The following is a 25,306-nucleotide window of genomic DNA, read 5'->3' as shown; positions in this document are numbered from 1 at the left end:
TTTAGCCAATGATAGTTTTTGCTGGAGGTGGTTCACCAACATACTGACGTCTAAAATTACGTTGCGTTGTTATAACTGACTCGGTTTTCACAAGTCAAATAACACACCACGCTTTCTGTTGAGGGGTACACATTGTTAAAGAGTTGCTCTGCACTGCACGCACGCCTGGACTGAACTGAGGAAACAGAGGGAAAAAAACTTCACTGGTGCCATCTCAAGGTCAAGCAGACCTGACAACTGCAGGGGAGCCAAACTTGGAGAGTTGATGAATCAAACACCACAAATTAGAATAGTGCTTGTCACTTTGTACAGACTCTATGACACATTAAAACCAGGGAGTTCTTTTTCAAATACGCTGTATTTTGCTATGTACATTCAGCAACATATGTGGATGCTGTCTGTGAAGTGTGATGTGAATAGAGTTTGTAGCAGAGAAGTAATAAATTAAAACATCATGCATGATGTGGCAGTTTCACAAACATCTCAGTATTTGACATCACACACTGTGTGAACAAAAGTTTACGGACACCCCCCAAAAACATATATTTTTCATATTAAGTGACTTGTGCTGCCACCTACTGCCCGTTACTCCATATCAGCGACCTCGATAATCATTAGACATCGTGTGAGACCAGAATGGGGCGCTCCTCACGGACTTCGAACGTGGTGAGGTGATTGGGTGTCACTTGTGTCATACGTCTGTACGCGAGATTTCCACACTCGCAAACATCCCTAGGTGCACTGTTTCCGATGTGATAGTGAAGTGGAAATGTGAAGGGACACGTACAGCACAAAAGCTTACAGGCCGACCTCACCTGTTGACTGACAGAGACTGCCGACAGTTGAAGAGGGTCGTAATGTGTAATAGGTAGACATCTATCCAGACCGTCACACAGGAATTCCAGACTGCATCAGGATCCACTGCATCTACTATGACAGTTAGGCAGGAGGTGAGAAAACTTGGATTTCATGGTCAAACGGCTGCTCATAAGCCACACTACGCGCCAGTAAATGCCGAATGATGCCTTGCTTGGTGTAAGGGGCATAAACGTTGGATGATTAAACAGTGGAAAAATGTTGTGTGGAGTGACGAATCATGATACACAATGTGGTGATCCGATGGCAGGGTGTGGGTATGGCGAACGCCTGGTGAACGTCATTTCCCAGAGTGTGTAGTGCCAACAGTAAAATTCGGAGGCGGTGGCATTATGGTGTGGTCATGTTTATCGTAGTGTATGGCACTCACACACCACAGGCCTACATTGATGTTTTATGCACTTTCTTGCTTCCCTCAGTTGAAGAGCAATTTGGGGATAGCGATTGCATCTTTCGATACAATTGAGCACCTGTTCATAATGCACAGCCTGTGGCGGAGTGGTTACACGACAATAACATCCCTGTAATGGACTGGCCTGCACAGAGTTCTGACCTGAATCTTAGCGAACACATTTGGGATGTTTTGGAATACCGGCTTCATTCCAGGCCTCACCGACCGACATTGATACCTCTCCTCAGTGCAGCACTCCGTGGAAAATGGGCTGCCATTCCCCAACAAACCTTCCAGCACCCGATCGACCCTATGCCTGCAAGAGTGGAAGCTGTCATCAAGGCTAAGGGTGGGCCAACACCATATTTAATTCCAGCATTACCGATGGACAGTGCCGCGAAATTGTAAAACCGTTTTTGGCCAGATGTCCAGATACAGACGTTAAAGTAACCTCTGGCGTGCCACAGGGGAGTGTTATGGGACCATTGCTTTTCACAATATATATAAATGACCTAGTAGATAGTGTCGGAAGTTCCATGCGGCTTTTCGCGGATGATGCTGTAGTATACAGAGAAGTTGCAGCATTAGAAAATTGTAGCGAAATGCAGGAAGATCTGCAGCGGATAGGCACTTAGTGCAGGGAGTGGCAACTGACCCTTAACATAGACAAATGTAATGTATTGCGAATACATAGAAAGAAGGATCCTTTATTGTATGACTATATGATAGCGGAACAAACACTGGTAGCAGTTACTTCTGTAAAATATCTGGGAGTATGTGTGCGGAACGATTTGAAGTGGAATGATCATATAAAATTAATTGTTGGTAAGGCGGGTACCAGGTTGAGATTCATTGGGAGAGTGCTTAGAAAATGTAGTCCATCAACAAAGGAGGTGGCTTACAAAACACTAATTCGACCTATACTTGAGTATTGCTCATCAGTGTGGGATCCGTACCAGATCGGTTTGATGGAGGAGATAGAGAAGATCCAAAGAAGAGCAGCGCGTTTCATCACAGGGTTATTTGGTAACCGTGATAGCGTTACGGAGATGTTTAATAAACTCGAGTGGCAGACTCTGCAAGAGAGGCGCTCTGCATTGCGGTGTAGATTGCTCGCCAGGTTTCGAGAGGGTGCGTTTCTGGATGAGGTATCGAATATATTGCTTCCCCCTACTTATACCTCCCGAGGAGATCATGAATGTAAAATTAGAGAGATTAGAGCACGCACAGAGGCTTTCAGACAGTCGTTCTTCCCGCGAACCATACGCGACTGGAACAGGAAAGGGAGGTAATGACAGTGGCACGTAAAGTGCCCTCCGCCACACACCGTTGGGTGGCTTGCGGAGTATAAATGTAGATGTAGATGTAGATGTACTTTTGATCACATAGTGTATCAACCATACTGCGTATCATGAAATGATATACTGTTTTTTAGGTATATTCAGCAGCAAACATGGATACTGTCTGCAAAAACTGTTGCGAATATAGTATCAGTGAAGTAGTAAACTTAAACATTTTGCACGTTGCTGTAATTTTTCATACATTTGGATTTTATGATGTCATATCTCCCAAGCTAAGTTTCATACAATGATGTAATTTTCCCTGGTACATTCAGTGGTATACGTAAACACTGTCAGCAAAATGTCTCATGAATCAGTTAGTAGTAAAAAATTAATAACTGAAAAACTCCTCCATCATGTAGCAAACTACTGCACGAACAATGAAAATGCAATGAGCAACAAACATTTTTCCTATCACCATTTTGTGGGGTCCGTCACAGAGACAAAGTTTCATAAAGCTTTTAAATTGAGTGTAAAGTTTGTTGCAAGTTTCAAAGTGTTCTCTTTCTCAAATACTGGATGAGTAAAAGTGTAGGTATCCTTGTGTTGTGGGCTACACTGCTTTTTCACCCTCACCCCCACCCCTGTGATAGGTAGGTGAGTCTTACTCCATAGTGATTCTTTCCAGACAGTAAACGATGTGTGTACCAAATTTGGTTGGATCTGGTCCACTGGCTTAGGAGATGTGGAACATACGAGGGTTGTTCAGTGATTAAAGAGACAAATTGGTCTGGAGAAAAAAGCATTTATTTTTACAAAACAATACTTTTTCTACTTTGCAACATACTCCCCTTGAACATTTATGCACTTGTTCCAACGGGCTATAAGCTTTTTTATTCCGGCGGCAAAGAACTCTTCGTCTAGATTGTTGAAACAATGTCCTACAAACTTTTTGACGTCCTCGTTGTCCTGGAATCTCTTCCCACTTAATGCCTCCTTCGGTGCACCAAACAAATGGAAATCACTAGGTGCTAAATCAGGACTGTAAGGGGGATGAGACCGTACTTCACAGCCAATTTTGTCAATGGTTTCATGGGTCAGTTGACCAATATGAGGACGTGTGTTGTCTTGCTGGAGAATCACACCTTTCTTCTGAGATCCACGACGTCTCTCTCATGGCTGGCTTCACCTCATTTAAAAGCAAATCCGAGTAGTATTGGCTGTTCTTTGAGATAATCACGACAAACCAGACATTCAGCATCCCGTAACACCGTCAACATGACTTTTCCTGCTGATGCTTGGGTTCTGAATTTTTTTCTTGACAGGTGAGTTGGTGTGCTTCCACTCCATGCTTTGTCCTTTTGGTTCTGGCTCATAATAGTGAACCCAAGTTTCATCACAAGTTAAAATTTTGTTGAGGAAGTGCTCACCACCTCTTTCATAATGTTCCTTTAGCTCTGTGCACACTCTCAACCTTGTTTCCTTGTGTAGCTACATCAACTCCTCTGGGACCCGTCTTGCATGTTTTGCGGTACTTCATCTTGTTACAGATAATGTTATGAACTGTACCAGTACTAACTTGAACCTTATCAACTATCATTTCCACAGTCACACAACGGTCGGTACGAATAATGTCATCAATTCGACTTTCAAGGGAGAGAATTGAAACTGCAACTGGTCAGCCAGAATGGTGTACGTCAGTCATTGAGTCGCGGCAATTTTTAACTGCTCCACCCGTTTGTAAAAATTAGAACGATTCAACCAATCTTCACCATAAACTTTAGACATTCTGCAGTATACTTTCACTGGTTTCTCGCCTTCAGTAAGTAAAAAACGAATAACAGAACGGACTCGCGATCTTGAAATGTATTTTTGAGGTTATAAACAAATCAGTGTTGATACATCAGCTGATCAGGGCTCATCTCCGTGATGGCAACTTAAAGCCACAAAAGTACCAAACTTGCCCTTGCCCTACTAACATTTTTTTTCCCCGAGACCAATATGTCTCTTTAATTATTGAATGACCCTCATACATACATTTTTATAATTTGTATGGACCTCTCCTGTAAAAAGTGCAGAGGAAATTCTGAAACATCAAGAGAGTTAGGAGATACACGTATCATTGTAGACATGAGCCAGCAGACGCTCGCAGACGACGGGTCCGCACTGGCCCACCTGTCCGAGGACGACATCTCGGCCGCCGTATCCGGGGACGGCCTCGTGACCGTGACGGCACCGGGCGTAGCCCCGGCCGACGTATCCTCCGGTATCGCCTCGCAGGGCGGTGCCGGGGGCGGCTCGGGCCCGGACGCAGCGTCTGCTACTGCGGTCGGCGAAGAGAAGGCGGGCGGGTCGCAACCGGTGGGGACGTCGGGGTCAGCGGCGGACCAGGCGTCGCGGCAGTCGAACCTGCAGCGCATCCAGATGCGGAAGCAGCAGGTCTACAACTGGAGCCACAGCAAGAAGATGCTCAAACTCGCCATTTACTCGGCCTGCCAGGTGGGTGTGTCTGCAGCTCTCTACAGGACTCCGTTGGACCCAGGAGACTTGTTTGATTTTGGCAATTTCAGCTGTTTCTCAATACCACTGTCACTAATATTTGTATCACTCATCTTCACCATGGTGTGAGAATTAAACTGGAACAGTACTTTTCTTATTTCTTTTGTAACGGAACATTTGGAAATGTTCAAGATTTCTGCTGAGTTACAGAAATTACAGAATGGAACAGTTCATAAAATAAAGGCACGGCAATGACTCACCTACAGTGGACCTATATGTGGCACCGAGACGCACGTAACAGAGAACATGTATTAATTGTTTTCAAAGCTTACACACTAGCTTTTCAGCACTTACTGCTTTTCTCGTAAATGTACACACACATTCACACGCGACACCACGCGCCCTCCCGTGGCCGCGTGAGTGGGCATTTGTGTGTCTGTGTGGTTGTTTCTGTGAATGTGTGTACTTATGCTAAAAAAATATAGCAAGTAGCCCAGTCAGATGGTAGTTTTTCTGTAATAAAACTGCAGAAGTTCTTTCTCAACGGTTCTATATGTTTTTGGTGGTGCCAAATCCAAATTTCATGTTGGCTACTTCCTTGGAGGGGGCTTCATAATGAAACTTGCAGAAGAACCTCAAAATATTGGCACTTTTTTCTGTATCTTGATTATATCTCAAAAAACTATGTATTTTTCGAAGATGATCATTCTCTGCAAAATTAAATTAAAGAAAATTTCTACTAAATCCACTACTCAGGTGGTATTGGCTCTAGAGCTCACTAAACAGCAGCTACTTTTTGGTTGTTCTGTGAAAAAATCAAAAACACCAATTTCCGTGCCATACAACTCAAAAAACATACGTGTTATGAACAAAACTTCCACACCAAGTGCAAATACATTAGATTTCCTGTAAGAGGCATTGTAATATTCAATTTTGTCATAAACGGGAAAGGAGGAAAGCAAAAACTACAAAATATACCTTCTGCACACTACAGCTTTATGACCCCTTCCAACTGTCTCTCATTGGCTTCATACTTTTGGTGTATTATGCTAAATGAGGTTGTTGTGAATTAATTGATGGGAAGCATTGTTCATTGAAATCGTTAACAAATTGCATGTACAACATATCAGGTACAGGATACCAAAGAGGAAGATGAATATGAAATCTGTATGTAGTAAGGTACATTTGTCATGAAGTGAGTGAATGTAGTGTCGACAATTGGGTCATCACTGTGAGTATGTTCTCCATCTGGAAAAGTACAGGGTGTTTCAAAAATGACCGGTATATTTGAAGCGGCAATAAAAACTAAACGAGCAGCGATAGAAATACACCATTTGTTGCAATATGCTTGGGACAACAGTACATTTTCAGGCAGACAAACTTTCGAAATTACAGTAGTTACAATTTTCAACAACAGATGGCGCTGCGGTCTGGGAAACTCTATAGTATGATGTTTTCCACATATCCACCATGCGTAGCAATAATATGGCGTAGTCTCTGAATGAAATTACCCGAAACCTTTGACAATGTGTCTGGTGGAATGGCTTCACATGCAGATGAGATGTACTGCTTCAGCTGTTCAATTGTTTCTGGATTCTGGCGGTACACCTGGTCTTTCAAGTGTCCCCACAGAAAGAAGTCACAGGGGTTCATGTCTGGCGAATAGGGAGGCCAATCCATGCCGCCTCCTGTATGTTTCGGATAGCCCAAAGCAATCACACGATCATCGAAATATTCATTCAGGAAATTAAAGACGTCGGCCGTGCGATGTGGCCGGGCAGCATCTTGCATAAACCACGAGGTGTTCGCAGTGTCGTGTAAGGCAGTTTGTACCGCCACAAATTCATGAAGAATGTCCAGATAGCGTGATGCAGTAATTGTTTCGGATCTGAAAAATGGGCCAATGATTCCTTTGGAAGAAATGGCGGCCCAGACCAGTACTTTTTGAGGATGCAGGGACGATGGGACTGCAACATGGGGCTTTTCGGTTCCCCATATGCGCCAGTTCTGTTTATTGACGAAGCTGTCCAGGTAAAAATAAGCTTCGTCAGTAAACCAAATGCTGCCCACATGCATATCACCGTCATCAATCCTGTGCACTATATCGTTAGCGAATGTCTCACGTGCAGCAATGGTAGCGGCGCTGAGGGGTTGCCGCGTTTGAATTTTGTATGGATAGAGGTGTAAACTCTGGCGCATGAGACGATACGTGGACGTTGGCGTCATTTGGACCGCAGCTGCAACACGGCGAACGGAAACCCGAGGCCGCTGTTGGATCACCTGCTGCACTAGCTGCGCGTTGCCCTCTGTGGTTGCCGTACGCGGTCACCCTACCTTTCCAGCACGTTCATCCGTCACGTTCCCAGTCCGTTGAAATTTTTCAAACAGATCCTTTATTGTATCGCTTTTCGGTCCTTTTGTTACATTAAACCTCCGTTGAAAACTTCGTCTTGTTGCAACAACACTGTGTTCTAGGCAGTGGAATTCCAACACCAGAAAAATCCTCTGTTCTAAGGAATAAACCATGTTGTCTACAGCACACTTGCACGTTGTGAACAGCACACGCTTACAGCAGAAAGACGACGTACAGAATGGCGCACCCACAGACTGCGTTGTCTTCTATATCTTTCACATCACTTGCAGCGCCATCTGTTGTTGAAAATTGTAACTACTGTAATTTCGAAAGTTTGTCCGCCTGAAAATGTACTGTTGTCCCAAGCATATTGCAACAAGCGGTGTATTTCTATCTCTGCTCGTTTAGTTTTTATTGCCATTTCAAATATACCGGTCATTTTTGAAACAACCTGTAAGAGGCATGTAGTGATAGAATATGAATACAGAAGACAGATAAGCTGTTTTATGAACTATCGATGTATGAAGAAATACGTATACTGATGTCTTGTGTACAATTTTTTTACTTGTCTCTGTGACTACTGATGGCCCAGGCAATGTGTCTTGGGCACTAGAAGGCCCAAGTGAAGGGTCGTGGGTAGTGGAAGGCTCAGGCAAAGAGTCAGGGTCTGTGGAAGGTCCAGGCTGAAAAATTAGTTGTTGCTTTTCTTCAACTGAAAATATTGTAATTGAATATTTAATGATATGATGGAGGCAAATTGATTATTAAAGATGCATAATGCTGCAAAATATGAGGGTAAGTCATTTATTATCCACAATTCGTTATATTTTTGTTTAGTTTGGCAGTACTGTCGTTTTATGTTGATGACGGATGCTTTGTTTATTTGTTGTTATATCTTTGCAATTTTCAACCTGCTAGATTAGTTTCATTATCGCTGTTATGCTGTTAATCATGGCTGCTCCGCTGTTTATTTGTACCAAAGAAGTGCAACGTTCAGTGACCCGTTTTTTGTGGTCGGAAGGCGTATCAGGGGCCAAAATTCATCGAAGACTTTCGGTACAGTACGGGAACAGTGTTTTGCCAGAACAGAGTGTCTACGAATGGATTGAAAAAAACCAAAATGGTCCCAAAAGTGTTACGCACGGTGAAGGAGCCGGACTACTGTTCACCACTACAATTGAAGATGCCATTGAGCGTTCACATGAAATGATTCTCTTAGACAGATGATTAATTATTCACAAAGTGGCACATTGTCTGCAAATTAGTCACTGTTCTGCCTACAAAATCATCCACAACAGACTTGGGTTTCATAAAGTTTGTGCAAGATGAGTCCCAAAACGTCTCACACAGTTCCATAAACAAATGCATTTGGACATCTGCAAAAACATTTGGATCGCTAGGGGACCGAAGGGGACAACTTCTTAGACAGGATCATTACTGGTGACGAAACATGGATCCATCATTATGAGCCGGAGAGCAAATGGCAGAGTATGGAATGGAAACATTCAAATTCGCTGTGCAAGAAAAAGTTCAAGACCCATCTGCCCGCAGGAAAACTGATGCATACGGTTTTTTGGGACTCACGAGGTCCAGTACTGGAACATTATGGGGAAAGTGGCACAACATTAAACAGTGTATGTTACAGTGAGATGATTACTGCCAGGCTAAAGCCTGCAATTCAAAGCAAATGCTGAGGATTGCTGTCGAAAGGTGTTGTGTTGTTGCACGACAATGCCCGTCCACATTCTGCTGCTCACACTGCCGAAACACTCCAGAAACTCAAATTTGAAATATTGGATAATCTTCCATATAGACCCGATCTTGCCCTTCTGACTATCACTTGTTTGGTCCACACAAACAGGCATTAAGGGGCTGTCGATTTGCATCCGATGAAGCAGTGAAAGAAACAGTGCATTCCTGGCTCGCGGCTCAACCGAGAACCTTCTTTTATGAGGGAATCGGGAAGCTTGTACAACGATGGACCAAGTGTGTTGAAACGCAAGGAGACTATGTCGAAAAATGATGTTCTTGTAAGTTCCCTATTTGATTACAATAAAATTTTATAGCTACTTTGTGGATAATAATTGACTTACCCTTGTGTTACTCGAGTTAATAAGTTCTGTCACGTCAACTGCTTCAGACATAGGCCCTGCGAGAGACTCAGCCCTGTTGTTTTTGTCTTTTGTGTCAAATTGTCATTGATGTTGGAGTTCAACCCCCTCACATTGGTGGCACAGTTTTGTGTAGAACAGTACTGCCCTCCTACACCCACACTGAACTTCGCAAGCTGTCTTATATTTGCAACATATTAGCTGAAGTAGCTTCTCGGGAGCCAGGGTTTCAGAGTGGTGGTGGAAGACAACTGATTTTTTGGCAACTTTCATCCCCAATGCTCTGGATGCAAGTAGTTTCCTATCTACTGTAGCTCCTGATGTAAAACTCTACAGGTGTGCTGTTCATCTGCAGCTTCAGTGGAATTTATGAAAGTTGCTTCTGCTGATACCTTGTAGACTGATGTCACATATTGCTCAAACCTCAGCTGCAGTGTTACAGTTGGATGTTTACCACAATAAGGGGCAATCACAAATTTCTCATAAGCCACTATTATTTCTGTTGGATGGATTGAAGGATCGGTGAATTTATTAATGTATGATACAATATTTACACTCGTGGAAATTGAAATAAGAACACCGTGAATTCATTGTCCCAGGAAGGGGAAACTTTATTGACACATTCCTGGGGTCAGATACATCACATGATCACACTGACAGAACCACAGGCACATAGACACAGGCAACAGAGCATGCACAATATCGGCACTAGTACAGTGTATATCCACCTTTCGCAGCAATGCAGGCTGCTATTCTCCCATGGAGACGATCGTAGAGATGCTGGATGTAGTCCTGTGGAACGGCTTGCCATGCCATTTCCACCTGGCGCCTCAGTTGGACCAGCGTTCGTGCTGGACGTGCAGACCGCGTGAGACGACGCTTCATCCAGTCCCAAACATGCTCAATGGGGGACAGATCCGGAGATCTTGCTGGCCAGGGTAGTTGACTTACACCTTCTAGAGCACGTTGGGTGGCACGGGATACATGCGGACGTGCATTGTCCTGTTGGAACAGCAAGTTCCCTTGCCGGTCTAGGAATGGTAGAACGATGGGTTCGATGACGGTTTGGATGTACCGTGCACTATTCAGTGTCCCCTCGACGATCACCAGTGGTGTACGGCCAGTGTAGGAGATCGCTCCCCACACCATGATGCCGGGTGTTGGCCCTGTGTGCCTCGGTCGTATGCAGTCCTGATTGTGGCGCTCACCTGCACGGCGCCAAACACGCATACGACTATCATTGGCACCAAGGCAGAAGCGACTCTCATCGCTGAAGACGACACGTCTCCATTTGTCCCTCCATTCACGCCTGTCGCGACACCACTGGAGGCGGGCTGCACGATGTTGGGGCGTGAGCGGAAGACGGCCTAACGGTGTGCGGGACCGTAGCCCAGTTTCATGGAGACGGTTGCGAATGGTCCTCGCCGATACCCCAGGAGCAACAGTGTCCCTAATTTGCTGGGAAGTGGCGGTGCGGTCCCCTACGGCACTGCGTAGGATCCTACGGTCTTGGCGTGCATCCGTGCGTCGCTGCGGTCCGGTCCCAGGTCGACGGGCACGTGCACCTTCCGCCGACCACTGGCGACAACATCGATGTACTGTGGAGACCTCACGCCCCACGTGTTGAGCAATTCGGCGGTACGTCCACCCGGCCTCCCGCATGCCCACTATACGCCCTCGCTCAAAGTCCGTCAACTGCACATACGGTTCACGCCCACGCTGTCGCGGCATGCTACCAGTGTTAAAGACTGCGATGGAGCTCCGTATGCCACGGCAAACTGGCTGACACTGACGGCGGCGGTGCACAAATGCTGCGCAGCTAGCGCCATTCGACGGCCAACACCGCGGTTCCTGGTGTGTCCGCTGTGCCGTGCGTGTGATCGTTGTTTGTACAGCCCTCTTGCAGTGTCCGGAGCAAGTATGGTGGGTCTGACACACCGGTGTCAATGTGTTCTTTTTTCCATTTCCAGGAGTGTAGATTTTTGGAGAGGGTGTTGAAATATTTAACTTTGCATTCGTTGAATAATGTGGAGGTAGTTGCAACAATTCATTGCTTGGGGGGAGAGCACATGGTTGGCAACACCCTGCTCCACTGGACTTCCCAGATGGTGGAAGAGCAGAGAAGCTGTATATCTCCCTGGCTTGAGGGAGTCCGAAGCTCATGGCTAGTTGCTACCTCTGGATCATGGGGTCCCGGGTTCGATTCCTGGCTGGGTTGGGGATTTTCTCTGCCCAGCGACTGGGTGTTTGTGTTGTCATCATCATTTGTGACAGTGGCTAGACTGGACTGTGAAAAAAATTGGACTGTGTAAGAAATTGGGACTTTGTACAGGCGCTGATGACTGCCCATTTGAGCACCCCACATACCAAAAATCTTCATCCCTGGCTTGAGCAAATATGCATTGGCTGTAAAAGAGGGGGGGGGGGGGGGGGGGAGGAATTTGTTGAGTCATCACTCAACCGCAATTGCGACATGCTCCTGAGTCAAAGCCAGGAATTCTGCTGTCTGCACTTTTAGTGTGACATCGTCATCATCATCACCATCACCACCATCATCATCAGCTGCCTACTTGGAGACAATTCCACTTTCACTGCATTCTTCATCAGCATGGAGATTACTCTATCCGTATTTTTTGCATTTGAAAGAAAAACTTAACTTGTGTAACTGATGATGTCTTATTGCTGCTTGGTACTCTACTACCCATCCGAGTCGCACTTTGATTATACTTCCTTCATACATAATGGATATATGAGTTGCATATTTATTCAGAGATATGCCTACAAGACTGTACGAATCTATGAAGAAAAAAGCCTGCGCTGACCTGGAGAAGTGGTGGTGGAAATAGCAAAAAAATCGGTTGTCTCCTATTACCACACCGAAACCCTGGCTCCCGAGAGCCTCCTTCAGCTTATATGTTGCAAGTGCAAGACGGATTGCCAGGGGCAATGTATTCATCAGTGGGCAGGACTGCACAAAACTGTGCTAGCAATGCGAAGGGTTGTGCTCAAACATCGACAACAACTTTGTTGTTGTTGTTGTTGTTGTTGTTGTTGTTGTGGTCGTCAGTCCTGAGACTGGCTTGATGCAGCTCTCCATGCTACTCTATCCTGTGCAAGCTTCTTCATCTCCTAGTAACTACTGCAGCCTACATCCTTCTGAATCTGCTTGGTGTATTCATCTCTCGTTCTCCCTCTACGGTTTTTACCCTCCACCCTGCCCTCCAATACTAAATTGGTGATCCCTCGATGCCTCAAAACATGTCCTACCAACCGATCCCTTCTTCTAGTCAAGTTGTGCCACAAACTCCTCTTCTCCCCAATTCTATTCAGTACCTCCTCATTAGTTATGTGATCTACCCATCTAATCTTCAGCATTCTTCTGTAGCACCACATTTCGAAAGCTTCTATTCTCTTCTTGTCCAAACTATTTATCATCCATGTTTCACTTCCATGCATAGCTACACTCCAGAAATGACTTGCTGACACTTAAACCTATACTCAATGTTACCAAATTTCTCTTCTTCAGAAATGCTTTCCTTGCCATTGCCAGTCTACATTTTATATCCTCTCTACTTCGACCATCATCAGTTATTTTGCTCCCCAAATAGCAAAACTCATTTACTACTTTAAGCATCTCATTTCCTAATCTAATTCCCTCAGCATCGCCCAAGTTAACTCAACTACATTCCATTATCCTCGTTTTGCTTTTGCTGATGTTCATCTTACATCCTCCTTTCAAGACACTGTCCATTGCGTTCAACTGCTCTTCCAAGTCCTTTGCTGTCTCTGATAGAATTACAATGTCATCGGCGAACCTTAAAGTTTTAATTCTTCTCCACAGATGTTAATACCTACTCTGAATTTTTCTTTTGTTTCCTTTACTGCTTGCTCAATATACAGATTGATTAACATCGGGGAGAGGCTACAACCCTGTCTCACTCACTTCCCAACCACTGCTTCCCTTTCATGTCCCTCGACTCTTATAACTGCTATCTGGTTTCTGTACAAATTGTAAATAGCCTTTTGCTCCCTGTATTGTACCCCTGCCACCTTTAGAATTTGAAAGAGAGTATTCCAGTCAACATTGTCAAAAACTTTCTCTAAGTCTACAAATGCTAGAAATGTAGGTTTGCCTTTTCTTAATCTACCTTCTAAGATAAGTCATAGGGTTAGTATTGCCTCATGTGTTCCAATATTTCTACGGAATCCAAACTGATCTTCCCCAAGGTCAGCTTCTACCAGTTTTTCCATTCATCTGTAAAGAATTTGGATTAGTGTTTTGCAGCCGTGACTTAATAAACTGATAGTTCAGTAATTTTCACATCGGTCAACACCTGCTTTCTTTGGGATTGGAGTTGTTATATTCTTCTTGAACAATTTAGATATAGAAGACAGAGACAACCTCGATTAGCCCCTTGCAGGACCACTGTCTGAAGCAGCTGAGCCGACACAAGGTATTCATGTAATATTTGCAACATTATACATCTTTACCACTTGATTTTTCTTTATCATATCATGTATCATTGAACTACAATATTTTCAGTTGAAGAACAGCAACAACTCAGTTTTCAGCCGAGACCTTCCACAGCTCCTGATATTTTGCCTGGGAATTCTGTTTCGCAGGAGCCTTCACTTGGGCATTCTAGTGCCCAAGAAACAGTTTCTGGGCAACCAGTAGCCAAAAAGAGTAAAAAGAACTGTGCGTATGACATCAGTATTTGTTCATACACCAGTGGTTCACAATACTGCTTATCTATCTTCTGTATCCATATTCAATCACTAAATGCCTCTTCCTTTTCCAGAGAGAGAACCCACCTGCAGTGATTATCCGATCATGGACATGACATTAACTCATTTCATGACACGTACTTACTACATACAGATATTGTATTCATCTTCCTATTGTGTTTCATGTACCTTTTTTCCTGTCAGTGCATTCAAAACAGCCTCTTGTTAAGTACAACACGCTGGAAGTATAACACCAATGAGAGACAAGTGGAATGGCTTGTTTGGCTGTGGGGCAAAAAAGGTATTTTTCGTAGTTTTTGCTTTCCTTCTTTCCCCGTTATGAGAAAATTGAATGTGACACCTGTCTCTTAAAGGAAATTTAATGTACTTTTGCGTGGTGTAGGGGTTTTGCTGATAATGTGTTTTTTTTTTAAGTTGCATGTCATGGGAGTGAGCATTTTTTTACTTTTTCTCAGAAGGGCCGAAAAGTTGCTGCTTTTCACTGGGCTCTAGTGCCAATACTACTCGTCAGAAAATCAGACCTGAGTAGCGCATTTCCTTGGAAATTTTCTCTGCTTTAATTTTGTACCGGATGGGCACCTTTGGAAAACTCGTAGTTTTCAAGATATAACTGAAAAAAAGAAAAAGGTTCCAAAATTTGTAAGTTTTTTACATTTTTCAATGTGAAGTCAATGTCCTACAACGCAGCAAACACGAAATTGGGATTCAGCACTGCATAAAACATACATAACCGCTGAGAAAAAAACTTGCACAATTGGATTACGAAAACAACAGTTTTGAACACGAGTTGACAGGACTGATATGCCACATACCAGTCCACTATAGGTGAGTCATTGCCTTTCCCTTATTTTAGATAATTTTAAATACAAACAACTTGATCTACAGTGAATATTGAATGAGAAGATGAATAAATGAACCTTTTTGCCTCCAAGAAATAGTGCTGTTTTAGTGTGGCATGCTGAATAGTTTTAATTGACTTACTGTTTATGTTATTTCAGAAGTTTGAATGTAATTAGATAGCACTGGAGGTTCAATCTTCTTTACTTATTTATGCTGGCATGTGAGGATAACTACACAATACCTCTCTTCCAGCAGCAGATGTCATAAGTTCTGCTGCAACCACAATGAATAAATACATAAAGGAATTAAAAATGTTAGCTGACAGTGGGCACTGATTTATGTCAATGGGACAAGTTGAAAATTTGTGTCGGTCTGTGATTCAAACCTGGGTCCAACTTGTACCACACAATACTGATGTAGCCAGCCATGAGAGAGAGAGAGATATCGTGGATCTCAGAGGAGAGGTGTGATTCTCCAGCAAGACAACACACGTCCTCATATTGCTCAACTAACCCGTGAAACCATTGACAACATGGGCTGTTAAAGTACAGCCTCATCCCTCTTACAGTCCTGATTTAGCACCTAGTGATTTCCATTTGTTTGGTGCACTGAAGGAGGCATTAAGTGGGAAGAAGTTCCAGGACAATGAGGACGTGAAAAACTTAGTGGTAAATTGGTTCAAATATCAAGATAACGAGTTTTTTTGTAGCCCCCTGCTCAACTTTTCAACTTTCCCATTGATATAAATCAGTGCCCAGTGCCAGTTAATGTCTTTAATTCCTTTGTCTCTTCATCCGTGATAATTAACACCATATCTTAAACTGTCTACTATAAAACACTTAAAAAGAAAAGTAGTGAATGACAATGAGTGACATACAGGTATGACTTTTTTAAATTTACATTATTTATTAGTAATTATTCTTTGTTGAACATTGGATACCACACACAGACCCTGTGTCAGTGGCCCAACCAACAATATAGACATGCTGTGGAGAGGAATTCTTCTGACAGTCGGTAAAATTGTTGTTTTATTGATACATAGCCAGTTTTGTGGTGTATAGCCGCATCATTCAGGTGCAACATATGTGGTAAAGGGTAATGTACAATGTCTCAACTTTGTAGATTATTAGAATTAATGAAGGTAATATTTAAACCTTATCCACAATGTTAAAATGTCATAGGTGTACCCATTGCGCCTAGTCAAGATATATTATACAGTGATTATTATCTATATTACGAGGGTTATTCAATAATTAGAGAAACAAATTGGTATGGAGGAAAAAGCGCTTATTTTTACAAAACATGACTGTTTCTACTTTTCAACATAATCCCCTTGAACATTCATTCACTTGTTCCAACGGGCTATGAGCTTTTTTATTCTGGCTACAAAAAACTCTTTATCTTGATGTTTGAACCAATTTCCCACAAACTTTTTCACGTCCTCGTTGTTCCGGAACCTCTTCCCATGTAATGCCTCCTTCAGTGCACAAGACAAATGGAAATCACTAGGTGCTAAATCAGCACTATAAGGGGGGTGAGGTAGTACTCCTCAGCCCATTCTGTCGATGGTTTTATGGGTTAGTTGAGGAATATGGGGGTGTGCGTTGTCTTGCTGGAGAATCACACCTCTCCTCTGAGATCCGTGACATCTCTCTCTCATGGCTTTCTTCACCTTGTTCAAAAGCAAATCCGAGTAGTATTGGCTGTTCATTGTATGCTGTTCTTCGAAATAAAAAAAACTGGACCTCCAGCATCCCAAAACATCGTCAGCATGACTTTTCCTGCTGATGCTTGGGTTTTGAATTTTTTCTTGACAAGTGAGTCAGTGTGCTTCCGCTCCATGCTTTGTATTTTTGATTCTGGCTCATAACAGTGAACCCAAGTTTCATCATAAGTTACAATTTTGTTAAGGAAGTGCTCACCTTTACTTTCGTAACGATCCTTTAGCTCTGTGCACACTCTCAACCTTGTTTCCTTGTGTAGCTGCATCAACTCCTTTGGGACCCATCTTGCACATGTTTTGCTGTACTTCAGCTTGTTACAGATAATGTTACGAACTGTACCAATACTAACTTGAACCTTATCAACTATCATTTCCACAGTCACGCAGTGGCCAGCACGAATAATGTCATCAATTCAACTTTCAAGTGAGGGAGTTGAAACTGCAACTGGTCGGCCAGAACGGTGTTCGTCAGTCACTGAGTCGCGACCATTTTTGAACTGCTCTACCCACTTGTAAAAATTTGCATGATTCATACAACTTTCACCATAAACTTTAGACATTCTACGGTATATATATTCACTGGTTTCTTGCCTTCAGGAAGTAAAAAACGAATAACAACGTTTTTCAACTAATGTGGATGTTTCAAGTGGACTTGCCACCTTGAAATGTATTTTTCAGGTTATAAACAAAACCATGTTGATACATCAACTGATCAGGGCTCATCCCAGTGATGCCAACTTAAAGCCATAAAAGTACCAACCTGGCCCTACTAACAGTTTTTGCCCTAGACCAGTTTTTCTCTTTAATTATTGAATTACCTTCGTATATTTGCAAATGAAGGGTGACAATGGTGTGATTCAGTAATTTTGTTAAAATTGCTGGTGGCTGCATCCTGTTGCTATAGATCTTTGTTTTAAGATTTGCTTACATCTAAAACAAGAAAAAAAATTTGGATGGAGAGGATGATGTTTTTTTTTAAAGCTGGATTGGCTATAAAACAGTCACTATTGACATGATAGTTCACAATACAAATTACTGTGTGAGGTGGTATAAGGGGGCACTGTCTTACTGGAGTGACAGCAGGGCAACCCAGTGTTGGGAAGAGTAGAAACAGCCCACACAAGCATCTAAGATGGACTAACAGGTGGGCAGAATGGAAACTAGCTTATGGATGGTGCAATGTCATTTACACATGACTAGGAGCAGTGATGCACTCTCTTTCCAAGACAGTTTAATACTGAATTTTAATATATAATAATAATAATAATAATAATAATAATAATAATATGAAAGGGACAGTTGCTACTCACCATACATTGTAAATGCTGATCGCAGGTAGACACAACAAAAAGACTGTCAGAAAATGAGCTTTTGGCCAACAAGGTCTTCATCAGAGATAGAACACACACACACACACACACACACACACACACACACACACACAGTTGACTGCTGCAGTCTCTGGCTGCTGAGGCCGTTGCATGCAGCTGCGCACTTTGGGAGAAACAACCAGGTGGTGGGGGTGAGGAGGAGGCCGGGGTGGGAAGGGGGAGGGATATCAGGGTAGGAGTGGGGGACAACAAAACAAAGTGGTGCTTGTGGGATCATACAGGGAAGAGGTGGAGAGAGGGTAGGGCAGCTAGGTGCAATCGAGAGGTTAGACATATGGTGTATGTGGTGGTCGTTAGTGGAAAATGACAGAGGTGAAGAGACTGTGGGTGCAATGGTGGAATGGACTGTGTAGTGCCAGAGTGGGAACAGGCAAGTGGCTAGAAGCTAAGGACGGAAATTAATGAAGGTTGAGGCCGAGAGGGTAACACGAATGTAGGGTGTGTTGCAGGGAGAGTTCCCACCTGACAATTCAGAAAAGCTGGTGTTGGTGTGAAAGATCCAGCTGGCATGGGCTGTGAAGCAGTCATTGAAATGAAGAATTTTATGCTGGGCTGCATGCTCAGCAATGGGGTGGTCTAGCAATGGCATAGTTTGAAACCAGTCATGTGATTTACAAACTAACCTGCAACCACTGTGCTGCATTCTATGTTTGAATGACAACTAAGAAGCTGTCTGTCCACGAATTGCCACCAACAAACTGCGGCCGAGAAACAGCTGGACCAGTCCGTTGCTGAGCGTGTTGCCCAACACGATGTTCCCCATTTCAGTGATTGCTTCACAACCTGTGCCATTTGGATCCTTGCCACCAACACCAGCTTTTCTGAAATGCGCGGGTGGGAACTCTCTCAGCAATATATACCATGTTCCTGTAAACCTCCTGGCCTCAACCTTCATTAGCCTCTGTCCTTAACCTCTAGCACCTTCCCATTACAGCACTCCAAGTCTGCTATTCCACCAGTGCACCCCAGGCTTTTCACCTCTCTCCTTTACCACTAATCCCTTGCCCTTCTGACTGCACCTAGCTGCCCTACGCTCTCTTCTCCTCCCGGTGGGGTCAGGGATTTTCACCTGCCTCGAGGTGACTGGGTGTTTGTGGTGTCCTCATCATTTCATCTTCATTTGTGAAAGTGGCGAGATTGGACTGAGCAAAGGTTGGGAATTTGTACGGGTGCCGATAACTGTGCACTTAAGCGCCCCACCAACCAATCACCATCACCATCACCATCACCATCACCATCACCATCACCATCACCATCACCATCACCATCACCATCATCATCATCATCATCATCACATCATAATCATAATCATCTCTTCTCCTCATCCCTGTATGCTCCCACAAGCAGCACTTTACCCCTATCCGCTATCCCTCCCCCTCCCCGTCTCAGCCTCCTCCTCCTTCTCCTCCTCCTCCCCCCCTCCCGCCCCCCTCCCCCCTGGTTGTTTCTACCATCGTGTGCAGTTGCATGCAGTGTGGCCTCAGTAGCCAGAGACTGTAGTCGTGTGTGTGTGTGTGTGTGTGTGTGTGTGTGTGTGTGTGTGCCGTCTCTGACAAAGGCCTTGTTGGCTGAAAGCTCATTTTTGTGACAGTCTTTTTGTTGTGCCTATCTGCGACTCAGCATCTCCATTACATGGTGAATAGCAGCTATCCTTTTCATAATATTGTTACATTCCATCCTAGATTTCCCATTGTTGAGTTATATAGTAAAACTTAATCGTATAAATGATCAGAGTTAGTGCGAATGCTATGGTGCTTTAATTGTAATGGATTATTCAACATGAGCAGTGCCTTTTCTTTTTTTTGTATTTAAAACTTTCTACTTCCTCTAATATATTCAAAATATGCCCTTTTATTCTTTTTCATGAGATATTTTTAACTTTTCTGAAGGGCTTGTGATGCTATGCCTTGCTCTGCATAAGTGCGTTGTTAATAAAGATTGGAGATTATTTAAGTTAAGGTGTTCTTGAAATCTTTTGTCAAATGACCTACTGGTTTGCCCAATATTTTTCTTAGACAATCATAACGTTTAATGATGTTCACAAACCCTTCGTTATATTTATTTACCACAGCTTTGTCCTGATGCCTGAGTTTTCTACCTAGATCTGAAGAAGTAAATTACACTGGAGCGATGTTTGGAAGTCTCATACATCTGCCAATTTTTTTGGATAGTGCACAGAAATATGCTATTCTATTAAAAGTATAGCGTACCTTTGTCTGATCATCTGGTGAAAGCATTATAAGATTTTTAGATGTAAAAAAGAAAATGCAAGTTCATTAATGGATCACAGCTTTGTCACACTTTCTTCACTAATGTAATATAGGTAGTATTCATAGAATATCTTGACGACTAGGAGTGATTGGTAAACGTGTGATCTTCTAACGTGAATATATTCTATATATTACCTTTCTTAATTTTAATAGTCCACAAAGTTGAGACGTTGTATATTGCTCCTTACCGTGTGGAGTACGCCCAATGATGCGGCCTTAGGCCATGGAATTAGTTGTGTATCAATGAAACAACAGTTTTATCAGCTGCAGATGCCCATAATATAAAATACTTTGCGACAATAATATAAGATGATGTGTGCAGTTATGACAGCAGCCAAAATTACGTACTACTCATTAGTAGATAAAGATGAGAGAGTGTGAACAAGATCTTATCATAAAATAAGTTCTGGGAGACACACCAGTGATTTGATATATTTGTTGACAAGGATTTAAAGTCATTGTAATGGAAATGGAGTAATTGAGCAATACTTATACTCTTGTTCCAACCAGTGCTGCAAAACATTTTTCATTCTGATGTCAGTACCTCAAAAACGTGGTTTTGGGTGGATTCCAGTGCTTCTTAACATGATGAGAATTGCTGACTATGCATGTTTTGTTTGACACAAATGAAATGAACAAAAAGAAGTTGGTAGGTAATAAATGAGACACTAATTCCATATTTTTCTCCATCAAATTATCAACTTTTTGATGTGCTGTGTCAGGTGGCATTTTCACAATGAAGAAAGGTGTGACGATGTTGGTCGTTTTACCTGATTTCATCGATGACTTGTGGCAAAGAAATCAACATATATCATTCAGCATTAACTGCTCTTCAATCCTCTGAAGCAATGGTGGCACCGTGTCCAGGGTAGCCAAACATATAAGCCATTATTTTCTAGGAATTTAGTTGCAAATGAACATCTTATGTTGGTTTTGGTTCATCTCATTTGGCTTCTATCTCTTATATACTGTATGCAAGTTTCGCAAACTGTTAATGTGTCGTATACAGATGGATTTACCTATATTGCATCTACACGTGTACTCTGCAAGCTGCCGTATGGTGCTTGGTGAAGGTACCTTGTACTACTGCTAGTTATTTCCTTTCTTGTTCCACTCACAAATAGAGCGGGCAAAAACCAAGTCTACATGCCTCCATATGAGCCCTGATTCCTCTTATCTTGTCCTTGAGGTTATTATGCAAAATGTATTTTGGTGGCAGTAGTAGTGTTCTGCAATCAGCCGGAGGTGCCGCTTTCCTAAATTTTTTCAATTGTGTTTCACAGAAAGAATGTCATCTTCCATCTGTGGATTCCCATTTGAGTTCAAGAAACATCTCTGTAATACTCACAGGTTGATTGAACCTACTGGTAACAGATCTTGCAGCACATCTTGTGAGTTTTTCGATGTCTTCCGTCAACCCGACCTTCCGGGGGGCCGAGACGTTCGAGGAGCACTCGAGAATGGGACACCTTAGTGTTCTGTATGTGATATCCTTAATAGATGAACCACACTTTCCTACAATTATCTCAATAAACTGAAGTGGACCATTCGCCTTCCCCACCACAGTTATCACATGCTCGTTCCTTTTCAAACCACGTCTAAATGTTGTGCTTATATATTTAATCAGTGTGACTGTGTCAAGTGGTAGACCACTAATACTGCATTCAAAGACTGAAGGATTCATTAGTTTTCGTACTCATCTGCATTGACTTACATTTTTCTACATTTAGAGCAAGCCATTCGTCACACAAAACAGAAATTATATCTAAGTCATCCTACATCCTTGTTCAGTCACTCAATGGTGATTTCTCCATTTTTATTCTCATGTATTTTCAGCATTTTTATACACCATTTGACAGGAGTGTGTTTTTGAGCTTTGGTTAAATTGTACGATATCCATCACGAACAGGTAATTTTCTCAAATTAATACTGATGCAACAATCGAGTGTACTTCAGTGTAAAGTGCCAAAATTTTCTGGGACAACAACTGATGATAAATTCTACATAGCTAGGTGTAAACAGTGTTTTCTGAAGGGGATTGATTAACTGAAGGTGAACAGAGAGATTCGGGGCATTTTTGCTGAGTGAGGTATTTATCAAAATTGTTAAAAATCATCTGCAAAATCTTCTTACAAAATTTTCTTTTCTCTACTACACTGTCTTTCTTTCTTCTACACTTCCCTTTCACCCATACACCCACCTGCTGTCCACATTCTGAAAACAGTGACTGTAAATAATCTACTCTATCAGTTCCTGAGTACCTATTGTTTTAACAATAACAAATGACAAATTTTATGACCATAATGTCACATCTCAATAGTATCATATAGTGTGTAACAACTACCATCTACCATTCAGTTACACACTAAAATTAATGGTTGTTATTAAAATGTGAATTTGACTTTAGAAAAATTTCCAAGTGGTTTGATCAGTAAAATGACCCAATATACATCACTGAGAGGCAAGCATTGAATGATAATGTTACTAAAAATGAATTTTTATTAGCTTTGGTTGACAAAAGATGTCTAGGGTTTTCTTATGTATGCTAATAATCCTGATGACTAAAATGTGTTTCACTTTGTAATTTATTGTAAACATTGGTCCAAAATTAATACAGCGTTGTGTACACTTACGAACTTGATACCTATCACAATCACAAATCAACTTACTACTACTAATTCCCTCCACCCCCACTCCCTCCCCTTGGCAGGCACTGCTGCCTTACAGTTAAAATTTGTGGAACTTTGACAGATTGTGTACAGGATTTGTCAGCTCAAAATATGGTTACGTGTCTTACATAAACAGAACTTGGGTAGAAATACATTTTCAGATCAGAAATTAAATAAGTTTTGTAAACAATCAATACAGGATAATGGTGATTTACATTCTAATCACACAGTCCCTATACTCTAATCACACAGTTCCTTTTGAGCTATCATTTGCACTGTATCTAGGGTGAATGTAGAACAGGCTGATGTAGTTATAAGTTTTGCATTCACATTGTAAATATTATTAAACTACTTACATATTCTCAGTATTTGTTTTGGAACATTTTATACCGCAATTTTACGAGAAATGGTTATAATTTGACATTAAAAAGCATGACTACCTAATAGAATTATGTTATTTAGCTATAATCCATTCAGAATCATAAGTAGGGGACGTTTGACATCACTAATAGACGTTATCATATTTATATATAATTGAATTCTTCATTAAATCTACAGGATCAGGTGCTATAGTAGTCTGTGCCATTAGAAGGGATGTTTGTAAAAACTTAGCATGTGACCCTCACACCGTGTTCTGAGCTCTCTGAAACAGTGCTGTGCCGCAGGGTGAAGACTGCAAGTGTAACGGCTGGAAGACGGCATCTCCCGCATCCAAGAACCTCCGCGTGGACGCTCCTCAGCCACTGGCCAACTTTTCAGACCCGTGTCGCAGCTGCAGCCACGCCCTAGGTGAGTTCAACACGGTGCACTTTCAGTGTTCTCGATCGACTGCTTACTGGGAAAAATAATATGAGGATGGGGAATGGAATATTTATAAACTTTTGAGAATTTGTGCTAACAGGGGAAACACCCCATTGTACAAACCCCCAACCCCCACGTCAGATTTTGTGGTAAGAGGGCCCAGTGGACGGGACATAAAAATTTGAGCACGATTAAGCATGAAAACAGAAAGAATCTGTACTGAACTGTGAAAAGAAAGCAGAATAGAAACAGTGAACAGTCTGCAGTGGTATGTGGCTTTATGCTTAATTACAGACTTAGTGCTTCATCAGTTGATTTGTTTTCATCACGTAATGCCCACGGTTTACGTCGTTCTTTGTTGCTGAGCGATGTATCACTTTTCGTTCTGACGCCGCAACTCTTCCTTTCCTGTATCTTTACTACTTTTTATCTATACAAATGATGAACTATTGGTTTTGCCGTTTAACACCTTTTTAATAACTGTGGGAGTATTACAGGCATCGCGTCCCACCTAATGTGTCACCCGCCTACACGTTTTACACAAACCTTTCAAGACTCGATCGATCTGTTTACGAAGAGAAAGCAGAATATCTCTTCCTTTGACTTTGTCCGACAACGACCTAGGAATCTCGACGCCCTTGCGGCCCGGGCTCTTCCACGGCTCGTGGTAGTTTGCAGCATTCGTTTTATTCCTTGTCCTTGCCCACTTGCCGCTACGTCGAACTTTCGTGGTGATCGTCGGGCATCGTCTTCCACATTATCTGCAACATAAATAAAACTTTCTTCCCACAGTATTTCTGAAAACCCAAAAAACAAACTTAAAGAACATAATAATAATAACTGCTCTTACAATTATTCGTATAAGTCTTGGTCGATTTAATGAGGGGTGGGACAGGCCTAAGCCTTGTGACACCACAAGTCCGAGGACAAAAAGTGCAATATAGAGCAGCCCAAAGCAACAACAGTGTCATCAGGGTTGCCACAAGTTCTGGAAATCGGAAATCAAGAAATATCGGGGAATTCAAATGTGTCAGGGAAATTAGGTAAATTTGAAAAATCTCATTTTTGTCTCAGTAGAAGAAATTATTTGTTTACTCAGATGTCGTGCATCATCGCTGGCTGGGCGCAGCTGAGTATGTGCGCTGCTTCCCTACTCCCTCATTCTTACTGCTTCTCCCCTTCCTACCACTCCCCTCAGTTTGCAGTCACTGCTGCCACCACTTCTTGCGGTTAGCCTAGCAGCTGCCGACCAGAGGCAGGGAGGCGTGAGGAGTGGTTTGTTTGGATCTGATTCTCAGAGGGCGGCCGGAGACAGCAGGTGTGTGTGTGTGTGTGTGTGTGTGTGTGTGTGTG

General features: G+C 42.6%; 1 protein-coding gene across 3 annotated transcripts in view; it reads left to right on the top strand.

The window, feature by feature from the left end:
* Nucleotides 1-25,306, top strand: part of LOC124553680 (histone acetyltransferase KAT2A) — a 327,182-nt gene that overhangs the window by 84,479 nt on the left and 217,397 nt on the right. For all 3 annotated transcript variants that reach the window (XM_047127565.1, XM_047127567.1, XM_047127566.1), the window contains 2 exons: nucleotides 4,676-5,046; nucleotides 23,818-23,941. In XM_047127565.1, the coding sequence (XP_046983521.1) occupies nucleotides 4,678-5,046; nucleotides 23,818-23,941 (493 nt within the window). In that variant the 5' untranslated portion in view covers nucleotides 4,676-4,677. The remainder of the gene's footprint in view (nucleotides 1-4,675; nucleotides 5,047-23,817; nucleotides 23,942-25,306) is intronic.

This window comes from Schistocerca americana, chromosome 11 (assembly GCF_021461395.2).
Source record: "Schistocerca americana isolate TAMUIC-IGC-003095 chromosome 11, iqSchAmer2.1, whole genome shotgun sequence".
Taxonomy (NCBI): domain Eukaryota; kingdom Metazoa; phylum Arthropoda; class Insecta; order Orthoptera; family Acrididae; genus Schistocerca; species Schistocerca americana.
Note: the sequence above shows the minus strand (reverse complement) of the source record. Positions and strands in the feature narration are given on the sequence as shown.